General features: G+C 44.4%; 2 protein-coding genes across 5 annotated transcripts; both read left to right on the top strand.

Moving 5' to 3' along the window:
- Positions 1-2,038: 2,038 nt before the first annotated feature.
- LOC121858472 (proline-rich protein 2-like) lies at positions 2,039-3,517 on the top strand. Its single transcript, XM_042354919.1, has 2 exons — positions 2,039-2,143; positions 3,086-3,517. The coding sequence occupies exons 1-2, from the start codon at positions 2,039-2,041 to the stop codon at positions 3,515-3,517; spliced, it is 537 nt and encodes a 178-aa protein (XP_042210853.1).
- Positions 3,518-11,851: 8,334 nt separating this feature from the next.
- LOC121858249 (pancreas transcription factor 1 subunit alpha-like) lies at positions 11,852-21,030 on the top strand. Of its 4 annotated transcripts, none has more exons than XM_042354549.1 (6): positions 11,852-11,933; positions 14,802-15,841; positions 16,571-16,633; positions 17,183-17,344; positions 17,616-17,754; positions 18,690-21,030. In XM_042354549.1, exons 2-6 carry the CDS (start codon positions 15,698-15,700, stop codon positions 18,800-18,802), a joined length of 621 nt encoding a protein of 206 aa, XP_042210483.1. In that variant the 5' UTR covers positions 11,852-11,933; positions 14,802-15,697; the 3' UTR covers positions 18,803-21,030. The 4 variants fall into 4 exon arrangements, with proteins under 4 accessions (XP_042210483.1, XP_042210482.1, XP_042210481.1 ...); XM_042354548.1 differs by having other exon boundaries at positions 11,879-12,107; XM_042354547.1 differs by having other exon boundaries at positions 11,879-12,192.
- The last annotated feature ends 936 nt before the right edge of the window (positions 21,031-21,966 follow it).

Below are 21,966 nucleotides of genomic sequence, written 5' to 3'. Positions count from 1 at the left end.
GGAAGGGGAGGGGAGAGAAGGGGAGGGAGAGGGAAGGGGAGGAGAGGAAGGGGAGGAGAGGAGGAGAGAGGAAAGGGGAGGGAGAGGAAGGGAGGGGAGAGGAAGGGAAGGGAGAGGAAGGGGGAGGGGAGAGGAAGGGGAGGGAGGGGAAGGGGAGAGGAGGAAGGGAGGGGGAGGAAGGGAGGGAGAGGAAGGGAGGGAGAGGAAGGGGGAGGAGAGGAAGGGGAGGGGGAGGAAGGGGAGGGGAGGAGGAAGGGAGGAAGAGGGGAAGGGGAGGGAGAGGGAAGGGGAGGAGGAGGTGAGGGGAGGGGGAGGGAAGGGGAGAGGAAGGGGAGGAGAGGAAGGGGAGGGGAGAGGAAGGGGAGGGAGAGGAAGGGGGAGGGAGAGGAAGGAGGGAGAGGAAGAGGAGGGAGAGGAAGGAGGGAGAGGAAGGGGAGGGAGAGGAAGGGGAGAGGAGGGGGGAGAGGAGGAGGGAGGAAGGAGGGAGAGGAAGGGGAGGGGAGAAGGGAGGGAGAGGAAGGAGGGGAGGGAAGGGGAGGAAAGAGGAAGGAGGAGGAAGGGGAGGAGAGGGAAGGGAGGAGAGGAAGGGTGGAGAGGAAGGGGAGGGAGAGGAGGAGGAGGTGGGGAGAGAGGAAGGGAGGGAGGAGAAGGGGAGGAAGGGAGAGGGGAGAAGTGGAGGGAGAGAAGGAGGAGAAGGGGAGAGGAAGGGAGGAGAGGAAGGGAGAGGAAGGGGAGGAGAGGAGGGGAGGGAAGGGGAGGGAGAGGAAGGGGAGGGGAGAGGAAGGAGGGAGAGGAAGGGGGGGAGAGGTGGGAGGGGGAGGAAGGGGAGGGGAGAGGAAGGGAAGGGAGGAAGGAGGAGGGGGGAGGGAGGAAGGGGAGGGGGAGGAAGGGGAGGGGAGAGGAAGGAGGGGAGAGGAGGAAGGGGAGGAGAGAAGTGGGGAGGGAGAGGAAGGGAGGGAGAAGGAGGAGAGGGAGGAGAGAAGGGAGGGAGAGGAAGGGAGGGAGAGGAAGGGGAGGAGAGGAGGAGGGAGAGAAGGGAGGGGAGAGGAAGGAGGAGAGGAGAGGGAGGAGGAGGGAGAGGAAGGGAGGGGGAGGGGAGGGGGGAGGGAGAGGGGGGGGGAGGAGGGAGGGGAGGGGGGGGGAGGAAGGGAGGAGAGGAAGGGAGGGAGAGGGAAGGGAGGGAGAGGAAGGGGAGGGGGAGGGGAAGGGGAGGAGGAGGAAGGAGAGAGGTGGGGAGGGAGAGGAAGGGAGGAGAGGAAGGGGAGGGAGAGGAAGGGGGAGGAGGGGAAGGGGAGGGAGAGGAAGGGGAGGGGAGAGGAAGGAGGGAGAGGAAGTGGAAGAGGAAGGGGGGAGGAAGGGGAGGGAGGGGGGGAAGGGGAGGGGAGAGGAAGGAGGGAGAGGAAGGGGAGGGAGAGGAAGGAGGGGAGGGGAAGGGAGGGAGGAAGGAGGGGAGGAAGGAGGAGAGGAAGGGGGGGAGAGGAAGGGGAGGAGAGGAAGGGAGGGAGAGGAAGGAGGGAGAGGAAGGGGAGGAGGAGGAAGGAGGGAGAGGGAAGGGGAGGGAGAGGAGGAGAGGAAGGGAGGGAGGAAGGGGGGAGGGAGGGAGGAGTGGAGAGAGGAAGGGGAGGGAGAGGAAGGGGAGAGGAAGGAGGGGGGGGGGGGGGGGGGCCATTAAAATTAAAAAAAATACCCAAATAAATGAGACTTTAAAACTCCCTTGCTTAATACTGCACACACACACACGCACACACACACACACACACACACACACACACACACATACACACACACACACACACACACACACACACACACACACACACAGTAGCTGAGAATCCTTGTTCAAACACGAATGACATGAACAAACAATTGGATTATTACAGGACAATCAAGAGTAAATTACACCCCTGACCTCTGGCTAAACAACTCCACCGGAACAAACATAACGCCTGGTGCTGCTGTTGCGGGGTAGTGATGTCATGTCAGCAGTAGTCATCGTCAAATTGCAGGTATTCAAGGCGTCGTCGTCATCAATGTAGGTATGTCGCGTCATCAATTGCAGGTATTCAAGGCGTCGTCGTCATCAGTTGTATTTAAGGCGTCGTCGTCATCAATTGCAGGTATTCGCGCGTCGTCGTCATCAATTGTAGGTATTTAAGGCGTCGTCGTCATCAATTGCAGGTATTCAAGGCGTCGTCGTCATCAATTGCAGGTATTGTCGTCTCATTCAAGGCGTCGCTGCTAAGTAGGTATTCAGCGTCGTCGTCATCAATTGCGTATGGGGTCATTCAGTATTGCGTCGTCGTCACAATTGCAGCTATTTAAGGCGTCGTCGTCAATTCAGGTATTTAAGGCGTCGTCGTCATCAATTGCAGCTATTTAAGGCGTCGTCGTCATCAATTGCAGCTATTTAAGGCGTCGTCGTCATCAATTGCAGCTATTTAAGGCGTCGTCGTCATCAATTGCAGGAATTCAAGGCGTCATCGTCATCAACAGTCTCAGGATGTTTACATGTAGTTACTCATACGGTAAAAGTGACCAATAATAACTGAGGTTTACCCTTTGTTTCGTTTCTAATTGGTTGTGATGGTGGTGGACATGGGGAGTTAGGGGTGTGGTGATTGTGGTGGAGAAGGATGGTGGTGATTGTGGTGGAGAGGATTGGGGATGGGTGGTAATTGTGATGGAGTAGACTAGGGATGGTGGTAATTTTAGTGGAGAGATGGGTGGTAATTGTGGTGGAGAAAGGTTGGGGATGGTGGTAATTGTGGTGGTGAAGAAGACTGGGAATGGTGGTAGAAATAGTAATGGTAATGACAGTGATAGTACTGGTGGTGATGAAATGGTACTGGTGATATAGTGACGATGGTAACAACACAATTATACACATTAACAAGGTCACCAGCCACACAGTACACCAAGGGCTCTACAGTACACCACTGAATCTTCCTCACACCCAAACAGTATCTAGACCCGTAAACCTGTATCAAATTAACCTGACACAAAGCATACATGGCGAGGACCTCAGAGGACCCCAGAATACCCTAGAGGACGCTAAAAGACCCCAGAGGACCTCACAGGACGCTAGAGAACCCCAGAGGACCCCAGAGGGACCCAAAGGACGCTAGAGGACCCCAGAAACTTTCAGGAGACGCTAGATAACCCCGAGGACCCCAACGAGACCCCAGAGTACCTCACAGGACCCCACACCCAAAGAACCCCACAGAACCCCAGAGAACCCAAACAGGACCCCAGAGTACCCTCACAGGACCCCACAGGACCCCAAAGAACTCCCAGAGGACCCCCAAAGAACCCTACAGGACCCCAGAGTACCCTCACAGGACCCCAAAGAACCCCAGAGGACCCCAAAGAACCCCCAGAGTACCCCACGAACCCAGAGAACCCCACAGGACCCCAAAGAACCCCCAGAGGACCCCAAAGAACCCCGAGAAGACCCCCACAGAACCCCATGGTGGGTATTCTCTATTCGCCTCTCCTGTTTTACACCCTACCTAAATGATTCAATAGTGCTTCATATAGGTCTCTGAAGCCTCGAAGTTTTTTATACACCTATTCTCCGGTTCATTTTACTTATTCGAAGCTTCAAAAGGGGATGTTAGTTGTTTCGTGATCTGTAGTGGTGAATGATGTTGCGGTCATTTGTGTGAGTATGGTTGTGGTGGTGGTGGTGATAGTGGTGGAGGGAAAATAATGGTAGTGGTGGTAGCATGGTGGTGGTAATAGTGGTGGTAGTAATAGGGGTCATAGTATTGGAGATGATGATAGTGATGATGAGGGTAGTGGTGAGGGATGGTGGTGATGGTACTGATGGTGATGGTAGTGGTCACGCCTACGGTATATATAAACAGCTCTTGTGCGTGTGACAAAACCATGACTCCCTGATCATTGTGAGGTGGCTGACCGGGCGTGGCACGTGTCAACAAGCACATCCATACACTCCATCATCAGTTTTTTCCCGATCGAACAGAGAAAAACTAATCCGTACGCGAGATGTTGTAGAGTATCAATACCTGGATAATTAATGACAACACGCGCTACCTACCTCACAATGTTGACTTAATCACTGATAATCACCCCGGCGGACAAAAGTGTAATTGCTCACATAAATGATGGTAAACACAAGAGCTAATTGAGGATTAACAGTGGGGTCTTATAGTTCATTTAGCGGACTATACAGAGATAAAAGTCCGCTATATCGAAGGTGTTATATGTAAAACCTCCTTATAACGGATTACATGGAGAGAAGTCAGTTATATGGAGGTTTTTCACTGTATTTTATTAGAGTCATGCGCTTAATGAGATCGTCCCCGGAGGAGTCGAACCCGATCTCATGTGTGGTGGCCCAGTGGCGAAGATCCTCCCTCCCTCCTCTCTTAACTAACCCCTCACCTCCCTCCCCTCTAACCAACCCTCACCTCCCCCTCTCTAACTAACCCTCACCTCCCTCCCTCTCTAACTAACCCCTCACCTCACCCCTCCCCTCTCTAACTAACCTCACCCCCTAACTAACCCCTCACCTCCTCTCTAACTCAACCCCCACCCTCCCTCCCTCTCTTAACCAACCCCTCACCCTCCCTCCCTCCACAACCAACACCTCACCCTCCTCTCTCATCCAACCTCACTCCCTCCTCACCACCTCACCTCCCTCCTCTAATCTCACCTCCCTCCCCATCCAACCCTCACCTCCCTCCTCTCTAACTAACCTCACCCTCCTCCCTATCCTCACCTCCTCCTCTCTAACTAACCTCACCCTCCCTCACTTAGACAACCCTTAGTCTTCCCTCACTTCTCACACGACCCTTAGGTAAAGAGGGACGTAATCTGACCTTGAGTTTGTGGTGTGTAAAGTGGCATGTGTGTGTGTGTGTGTGTGTGTGTGTGTGTGTGTGTGTGTGTGTGTGTGTGTATGTGTGTGTGTGTGTGTGTGTGTGTGTGTGTGTGTGTGTGTGTGTGTGTGTGTGTGTGTGTGTGTGTGTGTGTGTGTGTGTGTGTGTGTGTGTGTGTGTGTGTGTGTGTGTGTGTGTGTGTGTGTGTTACCTGACGTCGTTCCTTATGTGAATGTCAAGTGTGTATCAACAAATGACTTCAATGATCTTATACATCTCTGTGTTAGGTTAGGATAGGTTAGGTAGGTTAGCCAGGTTGTGGATAGGTCAGGTTAGTTAGGTCAGGTGTCGAGTTAGGTCAGGTGAGGTCAGGGTTAGGGTCAGGTGAGGCCTGTGTTAGGGCGAGGTGAGGTCAGGTTAGGTTAGGCTGTGTGATGTCAGGTTGTGTTTAGGTGAGTCAGTTAGGTTAGGTCAGGTGGAGGTCAGGTTAGGTTAGGTCAGGTGAGGTCAGGTTAGGTTAGGTCAGGTGAGGTCCAGGTTGGGTTAGGTCAGTTGAGGTTCAGGTTAGGTTAGGTCAGGTGAGGTCAGGTTAGGTTAGGTCAGGTGAGGTCAGGTTAGGTTAGGTCAGGTGAGGTCAGGTTAAGGTTAGGTCAGGTGAGTCAGGTTAGGTTAGGTCAGGTGAGGTCAGGTTAGGTTAGGTCAGGTGAGGTCAGGTTAGGTTAGGTCAGGTGAGGTCAGGTTAGGTTAGGTCAGGTGAGGTCAGGTTAGGTTAGGTCAGGTGAGGTCAGGTTAGGTTAGGTCAGGTGAGGTCAGGTTAGGTGAAAAATAATGTAAAATGAAGAGAATTATTATTATTATTATTATTATTATTATTATTATTATTATTATTATTATTATTATTATTATTATTATTATTATTATTATTGTTGTTGTTGTTGTTGTTGTTGTTGTTGCTGTTGTTGTTGTTGTTGTTATTGTTGTTGTTGTTGATGATGTTGTCGTTATTATTATTATTGTTATTGTTATTATCATCGCCATCATTATCCATAGTAAAATACATCATTCTTTTTGTTTCTATACGAAGACAGTCATTCATCTTCCTTTTTACGCACATGTATACAGTGTATGGACGTATCTGTGTGTACACTGTCCAGCCCCTGATATGACGTCACAGCGCGAGAACACAAGCATCTGCCGCTCCTCTACTTATGTATCGATGAGAGACTAGATGATAACTCTACGGTGTGTGTGTGTGTGTGTGTGTGTGTGTGTGTGTGTGTGTGTGTGTGTGTGTGTGTGTGTGTGTGTGTGTGTGTGTGTGTGTGTGTGTGTGTGTGTGTGTGTGTGTGTGTGTGTGTGTGATTTCTAAAACAACTATAGTATAATGAACAGCAATTACTGCAACAAACAAAGTGACATAACGACGACCAGTGCATGACCTGTTAGTTAGTTAGGTAGAGTAGATAGTAAGGTAGTTAGGTAGTTAGTTAGGTAGTTAGGTAGAGTAGATAGTTAGTTAGTGAGTCATTATGGACCCCTCACTTCAAGTATTCATGAGTGGTTGTGCTGACGGCCGGGTCTTTACGGGGCCTCATATCCGCTCTCAGAAAATTTGGTCATGGTAACTGAGGGTTAAAACACGACTTTTACCTGACAGTCGCCCACGCCCGCACGCCCACACGCACGCCCCTTGGTCGCACGTGCCGCGTGTCGTCGCCCCGTGTGGTCACGTGCCTGCCCCTTCCTGATGTATTATGGTTGTGTAGTTATCAGCTTGTTTATTGGCGTGCTGCTGGGGGTTGGGGGGGAGGTGGTGGTGGTGTTGTGGTGGTGATGGTGTTGTGGTGGTGTTGTGGTGGTGATTGTGGTGTTGTGGTGGTGATAGTGTTGTGGTGGTGATGGTGTTTGTGGTGGTGATAGTGTTGTGGTGGTGATGGTGTTGTGGTGGTGGTGGAAGTAGTGGTGGTGGTGTGTGTGGTGTTGTGGTGGTGATGGTGTTGTGGTGGTGGTGGAAGTAGTGGTGGTGTTGTGGTGGTGGTGGTGGTGTTGTGGTGGTAGGGGTGATGTGATGGTGTTGTGGTGGTTGTGGTGGTGTTGTGGTAGTGGTGGTGGTGTGGTGGTAGGTGATGGTGTTGTGGTGGTGTTGTGGTGGTGTTGTGGTAGTGGTGGTAGTGTTGTGGTGGTTGTGGTGGTGTTGTGGTAGTGGTGGTAGTGTTGTGGTGGTAGGGGTGATGGTGATGGTGTTGTGGTGTTGTGGTAGTGGTGGTAGTGTTGTGGTGTTGTGGTGGTGTTGTGGTGATTGGTACTGGTGTTATGTACAGTGTTAGGCTTTCTTCCTAACGGCACCTGAAAGTTGCAATCAACAAATAAACTTCAGAAAAACCCTGTTCCCCTAACAGGAGCTATGAAATACCTCCCTCCTCCGTTAACAGGAGCTATGAAAGACCTCTCCTCCGTTAACAGGAGCTATGAAAGACCTCCTCCTCCGTTAACAGGAGCTATGAAAGACCCTCCTCCTCCGTTAACAGGAGCTATGAAAGACCCTCCTCCTCCGTTAACTGGGGCTATGAAAGACCTCCTCCCCCTGTTAACAGAAGCTATGAAAAATTCCTCTCCCTCCCCCGTTAACAGGTTTAAAACAAGATCCTCCTCCACCGTTAAACAGGAACTTCCACCTCCTTCCACACCCTCCCCCAAACAACAAAACTTATAAAAACAGATATCCACCCTCTCGTCCCTCCCCATCCTCATTCCCACTCATCTATCTCCTCTCACTCACTAATCTCCTCTCACTCTAACTAATCTCCTATTTTCTTCACTCTCTCCTCCCAACACCACCCCATCCTCCACACAGGAGCCAGGGAGCTTAGTGGGGTAAAGGCCTCAACAAAGCGCTGACACGTCCCAGATCTACAGGAGAGAAGTTCACCATGCCCCCACCACTCCACCCCCTTCCATCACTCCCCATCACCTCCCCACTGCCCCCTGCCACTCACTACCCCTACCCTCCCCACTGCCGCCCTGGACCGATAAGTGGTCTTCGGTCACTCTTCAAAGACTGATAGTGACAATTGCGGGCAGCGTCATGTCTCTAAGCTTTTCAATGAGAGTGAAATTTTGTCTTACTCGGTTTCAGTTAAGAGTGAAGTGTGTGTGTGTGTGTGCTTGTGTTTGTGTGTGTGTGTGTGTGTGTGTGTGCGTGTGTGTTTCGTTATTATCATATACATCAACGACATCTATACAACCTTATCAAAAACACGCTCTTAAACTTGAAAAACAAACGAACGAACGAATGACTCAGTTAAGACACACACACACACACCTCCCCATAGCGTCCCATCAACGTATCCAGGTAATAATAATTAACAGTAAATTCTTCTATTAATAACCAACGCCCTATCTCTATATAATCGGTGCTATTAAGAGCTATTCATTGCTATTAAGAGCTTTTTTTTTTTACCTGACTGGTGGATGTCATTTAAGGGTGAGGGATTATCCTGTGTATCCATATATTTTGATTTTTGTAAAGGAAATAATTATAGTCTCTGGCTCGCTTACACACCATAGAAAATGAAGACGAAAGGGATAACTCATATAAAACTAAACCTCAAGGAATTACATGACAACTATCTTAAATTTCCTTTGTTATCTTTGTTTATATATTGGAAATAATGATAGATGATGATGATGATGATGATGATGATGATGATGATGATGATGATGATGATTCTTATTTTCTTTTTTTTAAGAGGTACCCCAAAAGGTGTCTAAAATGATGAGGTTGTATCGCTCCGCTGGCAACTCTGTCCAAGCCTGGGAGTTACGACACATGACACCTGAACCCCACCGTGAGGAAGGTGGGGGGGACGAGGTTGGGGAGGTTGTGGAGGTTGGAGAGGTAGTAGGGAGTGATGGGGAGGGGAGGAGGCACAGTGATAGGTGAGGAGGAAGGGGAGAAGAGGAGGTGGGGAGTGATGGGGAGGAAGAAGGGAGCATGAGGAGGAGGGGAAGGTGGGGGATGTAGGGAGGTTCACGTCTCCTTTCCCCACCCCACCCCACCCTGTCTCAGCCCCACCTCACCCCGTCCAGTCCCACCTCACCCCGTCTAGCCTCACCCCACCCCTGTCCAGCCCCCACCCCACCCGTCCAGCCCCACCCCACCCCCTGTCCAGGTCCCACCCCACCCTGCTCCAGTCCCACACCCCACCCTGTCTCAGCCCCACCACCCCTGTCCAGCCCCACCCTACACCTGTCCAGTCCCACCCCACCCCGTCCAGTCCCACCTCACCCCTGTCTAGCCCCACCTCACCCTGTCTAGCCCTCACCCCACCCCATACTGTCTATACCAAGTGTGAATTCTTTACAATATCAACGCATAGACAGACACTCGGTACAATACAGTGTTATAATTCCTGGTATTGGTCACCTACATCTACACCAACACCCCACATTAACTCCTCATATCCACACCAACATCCACACGCTACCCCAACATCCACACCAGCACCCACCTCTCTCTCAGTCCCAGATCTACTGACGGTCATGACACAGGCTCCGTCACTGGGCTGACCTCTTCACCAACATGATAGTAATCTGGTTGTCCGCCCGTGGTGTGTTGACCTGATGGAAAAATAGGCCATAATAATAATAATAATAAAATACTACTACTAATAATAATAATAATGACAATAATAATAGCAAAAATAATTGTAAAACCAATTTTAATAGTGGTATCAGTTAATAATTATAACACCCACAGGATTTTTAACATATTCAACATCATGGTATAAACAGAGCCTTTGTTTAACAGTTCTAAAGGACAGGAAGGCCTTCAGAACCTAACCTAACCTAACCTAACCTAACCTAACCTAACCTAACCTAACCTAACCTGACCTATGAAATACTCCTCTCGTCTTAATTTTTGTTTTTGTATCAGATCACAACAGGTTAAGATCTCGCCAGGCTGTGTATCAATCAATCAATCAATCAATCAGTCAGTCAATCAGTCAGTCAGTCAGCTACTCAATCAACCAGTCAGTCAGTCAGTCAATCAACCAACCAATCAACCAATCAGAGTACCGTCCTGATAACACGAGAAAAGCTAAAGACTAGGAGATGTGCGAGTTACTTCCTGTCGTTACTGAGATGTGTGAGGTACTTTCTGTCGTTACTGAGATGTGTGAGGTACTTCCTGTCGTCACTGAGATGTGTGTGGTACTTCCTGTCGTTACTGAGATGTGTGAGGTACTTCCTGTCGTTACTGAGATGTCTGAGGTACTTCCTGTCGTTACTGAGATGTGTGAGGTACTTCCTGTCGTTACTGAGATGTGTGTGGTACTTCCTGTCGTTACTGAGATGTGTGTGGTACTTCCTGTCGTTACTGAGATGTGTGAGGTACTTCCTGTCGTTACTGAGATGTGTGAGGTACTTCCTGTCGTCACTGAGATGTGTGAGGTACTTCCTGTCGTTACTGAGATGTGTGTGGTATTTCCTGTCGTTACTGAGATGTGTGTGGTACTTCCTGTCGTTACTGAGATGTGTGAGGTACTTCCTGTCGTTACTGAGATGTGTGTGGTACTTCCTGTCGTACTGAGATGTGTGTATTTCTGTCGTTACTGGAGTGTGTGGTACTTCCTGTCGTTACTGAGATGTGTGAGGTACTTCCTGTCGTTACTGAGATCCGTCGTTACTGATGTGTGGTACTTCCTGTCGTTACTGAGATGTGTGAGGTACTTCCTGTCGTTACTGAGATGTGTGGTACTTCCTGTCGTTACTGAGATGTGTGGAGGTACTTCCTGTCGTTACTGAGATGTGTGTACTTCCTGTCGTTACTGAGATGTGTGTGGTACTTCCTGTCGTTACTGAGATGTGTGTGGTACTTCCTGTCGTTACTGAGATGTGTGAGGTACTTCCTGTCGTTACCGAGATGTGTGAGGTGCTTCCTGTCGTCACTGAGATGTGTGTGGTACTTCCTGTCGTCACTGAGATGTGTGTGGTACTTCCTGTCGTCACTGAGATGTGTGTGGTACTTCCTGTCGTCACTGAGATGTGTGTGGTACTTCCTGTCGTTACTGAGATGTGTGAGGTACTTCCTGTCGTTACTGAGATGTTTGCCATACTGGACCAAATATGTCAAATAAAATGTTATACTATGATGTTAAAATATGTAGATAATAATATGTAAGAGGAAAATATCGCCCTTTTATTCCCATACGAAGTCATTATAATATCACCATGTGTTAATTAATTCACCTGTGTTTACCTGAATCTGTACTTGGAGTAATGGCTCTTGTGACGAACTTAAGATTTTTTGATAATAATAAACATGATTTAATTTGTGAGATATCATGGCTGGTGTGTGTGTGTGTGTGTGTGTGTGTGTGTGTGTGTGTGTCCGGCCACCAACGCGAAGTGAACCCGACTCTCTACTCTATTTTGACCATCTTTGACCAAACACACGTCACATACAAATTCACTAACACATCTTAATACATAGATCCCTCCGCCGTGCACTGATTCCCCTTCCCCTCCCCATTTCAGGTATAAATTGTGTTTTTTTTATGAAGATGTAAAGTTTAGGTACATAATTCGTCAAAATACATAGTATATTGAGCTTATCGACGAGGAGGTTCGGTAGTGACGATGAGAACCCGCCCACCTGTCATGGAGTCTTCGTTCCTTTCCCTAATGACTTCGGCTTCGACCTCACCTGCCAGGAATCTCTTGCTTTACTCCAGGAGACGATGGATCAATAACTAACTCCTCGCGGCCATTTTTATCAGTATTTTCACACTTATTTCTTTTCTCTCCCAGATATTGTAGTTGATAGTTAGTGGTATTAATGTCAATAAGGTAACGAAAAGTCTTGACAGCAGTTTCGACGACGAAGATCAATAATAACCTCGACGTATCTTCTTAAAGCACCCGCCTCCAGTCGTCAAGCCTTCACGTGATTGGCTAACGCTTTTCCGGGCGACTCGCTGATTGGTGGACGGGGTGAGTTGCGCGGTAAGGCTCCTTGTTCTGTACGTGGCGGCTAATTACTGTGTCTTCACATGTTTGCAACCTCTGACCTGTGTGCGGCAGCAGGTTATATACCACATTACTCTAATTAATAATTTCCGGTAGTGCCACTGTTTACTCTGACATCTTGGGAAATGGGGAGAAATTTCTATCTCCCGCGGCAAACAGTGAAGCGATACGACTAAGAATGTTATCCAATGGCCACCAGTGTCTTGTCATCGACGTTTGTAGGTTCATCATGTAAGCAGTCCCTACGATGCTTATCTGAGAGCACACAACACACTACCAAGCTCCTTGATTTGCATGATCCACTACTATTTGTCGTGTGAGATTTCCTTTCTTGGTGTTTGGTGTGATGGTGTTGAACTATCTACCATTTTGTTCTGATTCAGTGTCAAGTTACTACAAGGTTCTGTTTACTATACCTATCGTGGTGTAGCCGCAGACACACCCGTCAACAAATGTGTCCTGGAAAAAAAAAAAAACCCTACGTAAAGGTATTTGCTGAAACATCCATAAGTTTAGAAAAAAAAAAAAGATTGAGTGTGTCGGGAACTCAATTGATGTAAGCATGCACTTAAATAGACACTTATGCATGTAGGTGTGACGACAAATTCTAGAAATCATTACATGTGTGTGTGTGTGTGTGTGTGTGTTTGTGGAGGTGAGGATCAATTCTAGGTGTTTATTTATAATCAGTGTTGGACAGATATATCAGGACTTACTGTAGGGTTAAAAAAAAAAAGGTACTCGAAGCTGTCACCAGAGAGTGTGTGTACTAACAAGACGGTAGAGTAGATGTACACAGGGAAAGGTTGATGTACTAAGAATGTAACACAAATGAGTACATGTTATTATGACAGAGTAACAAGTTGAGAAGAAAAAAACTCGTCAACTTATGAACACTGCTGCGGCTGCTGTTGGAGAAAGGAGACCATTTTTAAGCTGAGAGCGAGATAACTGCAGGAGAGACCAACAACATCAAGCTAAGAGGGAGTTAGCTGCTGGAGAGACCAACATCTTCAAGCTAAGAGGGAGTTAGCTGCTAGAAACCAACACCTTCAAGCTAAGAGGGAGTTAGCTGCTGGAGAGACCAACATCTTCAAGCTAAGAGGGAGTTAGCTGCTAGAGACCAACACCTTCAAGCTAAGAGGGAGTTAGCTGCTGGAGAGACCAACATCTTCAAGCTAAGAGGGAGTTAGCTGCTAGAGACCAACACCTTCCAGCTAAGAGGGAATTAGCTGCTGGAGAGACCAACACCTTCAAGCTATAAGAGGGAGTTAGCTGCTGTGGGACCCATCTTTAAACAGTATCGGAGCTAAGACACACAACCACAGCAGCTGGTAACCTTCCACAGCAACTAAGGTAAGGCTTGATATACTCAATACTACTACTATTACTTGACATATACCTCAATATATCACTAACTATACTATATTATTACTATACACAACAACTTATCACACAAGAGTTTATTTCAATTTTATTTATGTTTTTTAAGACTAAAGGACATATTATGGGAAGTTTATTCAAGAATTTAACTCGTAAAAAATAAATAAAAACACATCACTTTCTCCTTAATATAACAACAACAACAACAACAACAACAACAACAACAACAACAACAATAATAGTAAAAATAATAATAATAATAATAATAATAATAATAATAATAATAATAATAATAATAGTAAAAATAATAATAATAATAATAATAATAATAATAATAATAATAATAATAGTAAAAATAATAATAATATTAATAATAATAATAATAATAATAATAATAATAATAATAATAATAATAATTCAGTAAAATTGTCATACGGATTTACAGTTAGACAGGCATATGTATGTAGACTAAGCATGTATACATAGACCGTGCAGGTATACATAATATAACAATGATAAACAGTGAAGCAATTTAATCAAGGTTATGTTAGGTTATTTTGGATAGATTATTACTTACCTCATTGATTAGGTTAGGTTAGGTTAGGTTATTTGGTTAGTTTGAATGGGTTAAATATGCTTCATTTGGTTGCTTAGGTTAAACTGTACAAAATCATACTTTATATAATACTCTATGTACTTCAATGTACTTATAAGACCTTATCAATGAGGCTTCTACTTGTACTTATAAAGAGGCAATAACACATGTACAGCTTTTCTTCGTGTTAAGTAAGTAAGTGTGTGTGTATGGGAGTGTAGGCAGGTGTCACTTTACCTGTCTGAACTCATTAGTATACTCCTGAGGTAACTACAGGTATAATGTATAGAGTAGTACACACACACACACACATACGGAATTTTCCATATCACTAATACTGTCATTGTCCCATTCTTACAGGTGATCAGGGCAGTAATTAGTACCTGTACCGAAGCTATCAAGAACGTCCCAGGTAAATCTAATTGGAATTACAACAACAAACAGGTGTGAAAAAAGATCCCTCTCCCCCCCTCCTTCAGCTAAAACTACCAGAATACTGTTTATAACATGAAAGCTAAAGTAATAAACAGAGAAGCTAAATGGAGACAAGAACTATTCGACTGCTAAAGGTCCAATAAGTGAAGAAATGCCGTAGTTACTTAAGGAATTTCGGCTTTACGTACATGATTTAGCTGTACCGCAGTTTAGTAATGGAATCGCTGCAGCTAAATGGTTTACTTACAATTAATTCAGCTAAAATTAAAAACAGTATTAGCGGTAGGAAGAACAGCTTAAGTTAGGTCAGCTTGGGTTAGGGTGGGTTGCATTAGGTTAGGTTAGGTAAGGTCAAGTTAGGTGATGGTTTTTAACATTGTAACAACCAGGTGATGGCTATTAGCACCGTGATCACCTGATGTTTCTTAATAACCTTCAATATGTCATATATTATCTAACAGACGCTATTGTATACCTACCTATCAATAACATCTTATCTCTTTTAATTACAGGGCAAATAACACAAGGGTAATATCTCATCCATAATATACATTTTTTCCTCCTACTGACCAGGTGTGATAATTTCCCCTTGTGTTATTGTCTGCCTTTACGAGGATGATTCACCATAGAAACATCTCCCTTCATATCACCACCGCAGCATCTGGTCGCACCTCAAGGAACAAGAAGATCAACACCATAAATTAGTACTTTGTAATGTGCTACTAACAAAAACCCAAAAGGAATATTAAACTTTTTTCCAGATTATGTAAAATAGCAATATGGTGGGACTTGTAGTTTAATAAGATTCAAGAAAGATAATATATGTGGATTGATTGACTTTGACGACTGTGGATACGAGCGGTGTAGTGGAGCAGACGAATAGTCATTTAAAACGTTGAAAAGAGCATTTGGTCGATAAGTGTAGCCAGACTATACGATCTTTCTTACATAATACACTAAAATAATTAAACTACTGTGTGAATAATAATAATAATAATAATAATAATAATAATAATAACAGTGAATCAACTAAAAGGAAAATTAGTACATAGTTTATTTATACAAAACTTTACGTCAATATAAAAAGAAAAATTAAACACCACATTAGAAATTTGTGATATTTATAAAGTGAAAAAACTATTGAAAAAACTGTGATACGATAAAGAACATTGAAAAAAAAATTGACCAGAAGCGAATAGTGTAAACAAAAAAAGGTTTCTGTGATGTAAACAATAGACGCTGGAGAGTAAACCAACAAAAGAAAACATAAACAATAATAATGAAAACAAAGAAGTGAAAGAAAAACTAAAATCGATTGAAAAAAAGAGAATAACGTGTTAGAGAAAGAGACAAAGAGAGAGAGAAAGAGAGATAGAGATAGAGAAAGAGAGAGAGAGAGGCCGGCAAGATGTACAGTATGGATGGGTTCGACATGGAGGCTCTCAATAGGCAGTTCTTCGAGTCAGCTGCCTTCAGTGAGTTCCAGGCAGGAGTGGTGTTTGAGCCAGGCAGCGGTGGTTCCTCTCCAGCACACCTCGACCAGGAAAACACGGTGAGTGAGGGGGTGAGTGGGATGAGTGGGATGAGTGGTGAGTGGTAAGGATTATCACTTATTGAGGTTCCTGGAGGTGATACAGTACCAGTTATCACCACCACCACCACTATCACCACCATCATCACCACCACCTGACTCGTATTTTGGGTGATATTTGTATTGATTGTGACACCAAGAACCACCTCACGTCACACCTTCTCTGAATGGGGGAGGAGGGGGGGGGGTATAATTGATGACACGAATCGACGTTTTATCATCAACACCTGCCTGCGTAATCAATGGTTGTGGTCATCATCAACTAGAGAGGCAGCAGGGGTCAGGCGTCGTGTAGGTTAGGGGTGTGGGTGGTAGAGGAGGGAAGGAAAGAACACAGACATAGAATAGGTAAGTGTAAGTGGTACTATTTACACAGGGAATGTTTTTACACTATCTGGGAGGATAATGTAAATTCAGGGTTTGTTTACAATAAGTCTGAGAGAACAGTATTATGTATATATGTGGCTGTATATACTGAGATTAGCATAACTATGTATACTAAGAATGTATCCCGAGTCTGTAAGATTAGGCTAGTATTATGAGTAGAATCTTACACTGAACGGCTAAAAAAAAAAAAGGAGAGATTTACTCGTATGTATACTGACTACACTTATACTGTAGATAATACTGAGACTATTTACACTGAGTTTGTATGTGGCGGTATATGACTCTCTCTCTTTCTGCTTCAAGTACCTGATGTTCGAACCTGACAGCGGTGGATCGTCGCCTTCACACAACGACCAAGAAAATACGGTGAGGATCTAAATAAGACCTGTCAGTCCATCCTGTTTATTGCTGGCTGTCTATAGGGCTGTCTGTACCACCATCCTGCTGCTTATCTTTGGCTCTCTGTTGTCGTTAGTCTGTCTGTTAATTAGTGTTTTGTAGTTTCCTCCTACCTTCCAACTCCCCGGCTCTTCTATACCAAGTCAAGAGTTTTTTCCTTTTTATTCCAGTTCTTCTTGTTTAGTGGAGTTTGTGGGCCAGATTATTTGCTCTATGGCAGTGGCTAGTTTTTGTTTATAGGGGATACAGGTACTTCTGTTTACCTCATCTTGAATATTCCTCCTTCCCTTAATCCATCTGCATCCTTGTATACTTTTATTGTCTTTATTTACGAAATCTAATCTATGTTACACGCAGATTCAAGTTTCTAGATGATGTATGAAGCCTTTTATAGACATTTTATCGGTTTGGGGTTTGTTGATAAGGAATTGAGACAGTGCCGGGTTATGTGGTTTTCTCTCTTCGTTATCTGAGATTCGTAACTTCCCCCCGTACCCCCCCTCCCCTCCCCTCCAGGTGCTGCGCAGGAAGAAGAAGCGGCGGTGTTTAATGGCCCAGATGCAACAGCGTCAGGCGGCTAACATGCGCGAGAGGAAACGTATGCAGAGTATCAACGACGCATTCGAAGGCCTACGTGCCCACATCCCAACACTGCCGTATGAGAAGCGGCTCTCCAAGGTGTGTGTCCAAGCTGCAACATCTTGACAGTGTAATAGAATGAAAAACATCTTGATATTGACCCTTCCTTCCCTCCCTCCCTCCCAGTAACAAAATATCGGTGACCCTCTCCCTTCGCACCCCCCCCCCCCTTCCCATCCTCCACTTGTAAGGGATGGATGATTCTCCCTCTTCCTTCCTCAGTACTCAAATGTGATTCTCCTTCACCTTTAAGTAATCAAATAAGTTCCCCCTACATACTCAGGTGTACTTTCCTTCCTCCCCCTCACAGGTAGACACACTACGTCTGGCCATCGGCTATATCAGCTTCCTGGCAGAGTTGGTGGCGAGTGACCGCGCCCCGGACCCTCACCTCCACCCACCTAACCACAACGATACCAACAGGAAGGTCATCGTTAGGAGCTCCAGGAGTGAGTCTTCAAGCAGATCTCTATTGCGGTGAAGGGGAGAGGGAGGTTTGAGGAGGATGAAGAGGAAGGTAGGGAAGGGGGAGTAAAGACTGTGAGAGAGAGGAGGAGGGAAAGAGGAGAAGTCTTTAAGAGCTTTTCCTTACTTTATGATTTATATCTTAAAATAATGAATCTTTATCAGGGGAGATAACTTATTTTTTTAGACGTCCAGATAAGAGATGAAAAAAAAGAGTAGAGGAATGGGTCTTGATATGGGACGAGGGAGAGAGGCACCTCAATGAAGTCTTAGAACTAGTCTTAATATGGAATAGTGATTGTCAATAAGGAGTCTTTGTCTAGGGAGAGAAGAAGGGAAAGATCTTTAAGCTCTTAGAGTCAAATCATCTTTAAATTCTCAGTATAATAGACCTTACCTACAGTGATCATATGAATGTTTCTTTAATAACACTATGACTATTTATCAGTTAAATTCAACCAATAGGAATGAGTTTGGTTTAATACAAGTGTTCCTAATGGTCATAAGTAGCTCCTTGATTCGTAATATTTCTGTCTTAGTAAAATTATCTTAGTTATCTGTTATTTTTTTAGGTTATATTATCAGATACATCAAAGATTTTCCCTTCCACTAACTCTCCCTCCCGTTTCTCCCTTCCAATAACTTTCCCTCCAACTCTCCCTTCCATATTCTCCCCTCCCACTAACTCTCTCCCTCTCTGTCACTATCCCTCTCCCTAACTCTCCTTTTTACTTCCTATTCTCCCTCTCCCTCCCTCTCACTAACTCTCCCTCTCACTCCCTCTTACTAACTCTACTTCTCCCTCCCTCTCCCTCCCTCTCACTAACTCTCCCTCTTACTAACTCTCCCTCTCACTAACTCTACCTCTCCCTCCCTCTCCCTCCCTCTCACTAACTCTCCCTCTCACTCCCTCTCCCAGTGAGCGTGGACAGTGTACCCCACTCTCTCACCTGGTCGTATGTTCGCCCTAACGTCATTAACGGGAAAGTTACCGCCAAGACCTGGGTGCCTGAACAACAGAAGCGCCAGTGAACACCTGTTGAACAGTCGCTGTATACCTGTGAACACCTACTGAGCACCTTTGAACAGTTGCTGAATACCTGTGAACATCTGTTGAACGTGTGTGACCAGTCGATGAACACGTGTGAACAGCCGCTGAACACCAGATGAACACCTGGGTCGTCGAACAACAGATGTTACAGTGAACACGGGTTAACATCCATTGAACATCTAGTGAACTATATGTGATGACGTGTGGATAGCCAGTGAACGTATGTGAACACTTGTAGGCACACACATATATACTCATGAACACCTGGTGAACACACGCTGAACATGTGTGAACATCGAGTCAATACGGGTGAACAGTCGGTGAATACGAGTCAGTGGTCAGACAACACGTGTGAACAACCTGAGCATATATGTTCAAGTGAAGTAAACTAATATTGAACACATATGAACAAACAATAAACACAAATGTGAACATATAACGAAAAAACTTTATCACCTTTGAAAACATAAAAAAAAGTTCAAGAACACGTATGAAAACCAATGGAATTATATGAACAGCTCATGAACACGTTACGAAAAGTTCCAAACATCTGTAAACACGTGAAATAATATCAATAACTAATGAACAAACGTGAACGTATGTGTGAATGGCTGGTGAACTCATATGAGCATCAAACGTAAAAAAAAAAAAACATGCACATCCACTCAACTCACACGTGAATAACCATTGAACTCTTATGAACAAGTGGATGAGATATTTCTAACCCACAGTAAAGGAGAAGAGAAAAAAACACTTCCGTATCTTTATGAATCTAGATCACATTCGATAATACCACTATCTAAAGAAGAAAAACTACAACAAACGTTTAAATGTTCAAGTGATAATCAAATGCACCTCTTCAAACTAACCTTTTCAATTTACAATATATTTTTAATTGCAATATTGACTGGAAGAAGGAACATATTAACGCTTCCTGTTCGAACATTAGAAAAATAATGTATGTTTCCCTCTTCATACACTAGAAAAAATTACGTGTATGTTTTTTCACTTTATTTCTTCTATATATGGAATCTACCGTAAGAGAATTGGATTGTCAAAAGATTTTAGATTCAGCCTACTGCGCGTCACTGGGCGGTGCGCGCAGGAAAAAGCCATACCGGTCAAACCAAAAGACAAATAATATACGCTTATTCTACCAAAGATTAATGCTACTGGCGGTTCAACTGTACTCTACTGTATTTTGAAACTATGGTAAAAAAAAAATATAGTTTATTTGTGGTCACCTCTGTTGTTGTAAAAAGAAAAATGCTAATCCTGATATACAAATTCTTTTCTAATTGGGTAAAATTTGGCTCTTGGTAATAAGTTTTATCCAATTATGACTTAATGATTTTATTTGTTTACACTTGAGATTAACGATTATTGGTTGACTTATCAAAGCGCTCGACCAGTCACGAGCTCCTGATATCACTTTAAGGAGTCAAATAGACTTTCCTGTTCGTGGTAAATATTATAAAAAAAAATTCACCAGAACACAACCGTAATTTTGATAATCTTTCATTAAACTTTCACATAATTAAAATATCTATCATTAGCTGTACTAATATCAGGAACATTGCCTCGAACTTAACTAAACTTTAAGTTCTGTAAAAAAAAAAATACTTAATGTAAACACTGTGTTAAGCTTTTGTAGTGACCTGCGACCTGACCGTCTCTAGTTGACATAAAGGAGTGCCACTGCTAACAGACGCCTGGCGAACGTCCGTGTGGCGTAGCCCTCGTAAAATATAGCATTGTGGAGTGAAGGGGAACTCAAGACGCTGTTGGCACCTTAAATGGCGCTAAACTACCAAAAGAAGAGAATGAATGTGATATTGATACACACACGTCTACACTAAATGGCTCGTGTACATAACATCACGGTGGCCATGTTGTATGACGTCAGTGCATCAGCTGATATGTTACATGACGTCAGTGCATCAACAGACATATTGTAAGACGTCAGTGCAATAACAGACATACTATGACGTCACCACATCAGCAGACATCCTGTATGACATCACCACATCAGCTGAGGTGTTGTGTTGTGACATCAGATCATCAAGAAAGTGAGACATGACTTCAGTGAGGAGGTATATAGAGTGAAGTAGGTGACGGGAGGAGCAGGTGGTAGGGGGAGGTACTGTAGTGTACATACTGTGATATATGTCTGATGTCGTCCACGTGCAATACACACTTATCATGTTTATTACGTGTTTTTATCTCACCTTTATCCAGTCAGTCAGTAAGAAATTCCTCCCCTGTTTAGTGGTTACCTGACTAATGGCGTATCTGAGTTTAGCTAAGTGACTCTCATTTCTACATCAACAACATAGGTATACTTTTGTCTTTCTCACTCTGCTACACCTACAACACAGGTACACACATAGGTCTCTCTCGAACTCCAGTGCACAAACGCATTACCAACAACTGATTTGCATAGAGGATCAAAACCACTAACGTTGCCTCGCTGATCCGCTGAAATACTCTTAGATTAAATGGACTCCGCATCGAAAATTCAATCCCTTGATCCGTTCATTCATATCGGTGCACTTATCGCTAGAGTATAACAAAAGAGAATCAAAATATATAGACACCTAAACCTGCACTTATCACAAGAGCAAAACAAAAGAGAATCAAAATATATAGACACCTAAACCTGTACTTATCGTCAGAGCAAAACAAAATAGAATCTAAATATATAGACACCTAAACCTGCACTTATCACAAGAGCAAAACAAAAGAGAATCAAAATATATAGACACCTAAACCTGTACTTATCGTCAGAGCAAAACAAAAGAGAACCAAAATATATAGACACCTAAACCTATATATTTTCCTCTAGCTTCGCCTATGGATAAATATTGGTGAAACTGTATAACATGACTTATGTGGATCGGCCGCTTTCTTTTGCTGTCTGACGGAGAAAAAAAATGGATAAACAGAGAGACAAGCAGCTTACGTTCTAACATATTCATTATAAGATACACATCAAGGGTGAATGATAGACTCTGTGCATAATAGTTGTGAAATATGATGGAGAATACGAGGAAAAAATAATTATCATCCCCAATAGGTTTCGTAACTTAAAAAAATAAAAACAAAATCAAAATTCTCAGGATAGACTTGAAAAAAATATATATTG

This window comes from Homarus americanus, unplaced genomic scaffold (genome assembly GCF_018991925.1).
Source record: "Homarus americanus isolate GMGI-L3 unplaced genomic scaffold, GMGI_Hamer_2.0 scaffold57980, whole genome shotgun sequence".
Lineage (NCBI taxonomy): Eukaryota > Metazoa > Arthropoda > Malacostraca > Decapoda > Nephropidae > Homarus > Homarus americanus.
Note: the sequence above shows the minus strand (reverse complement) of the source record. Positions and strands in the feature narration are given on the sequence as shown.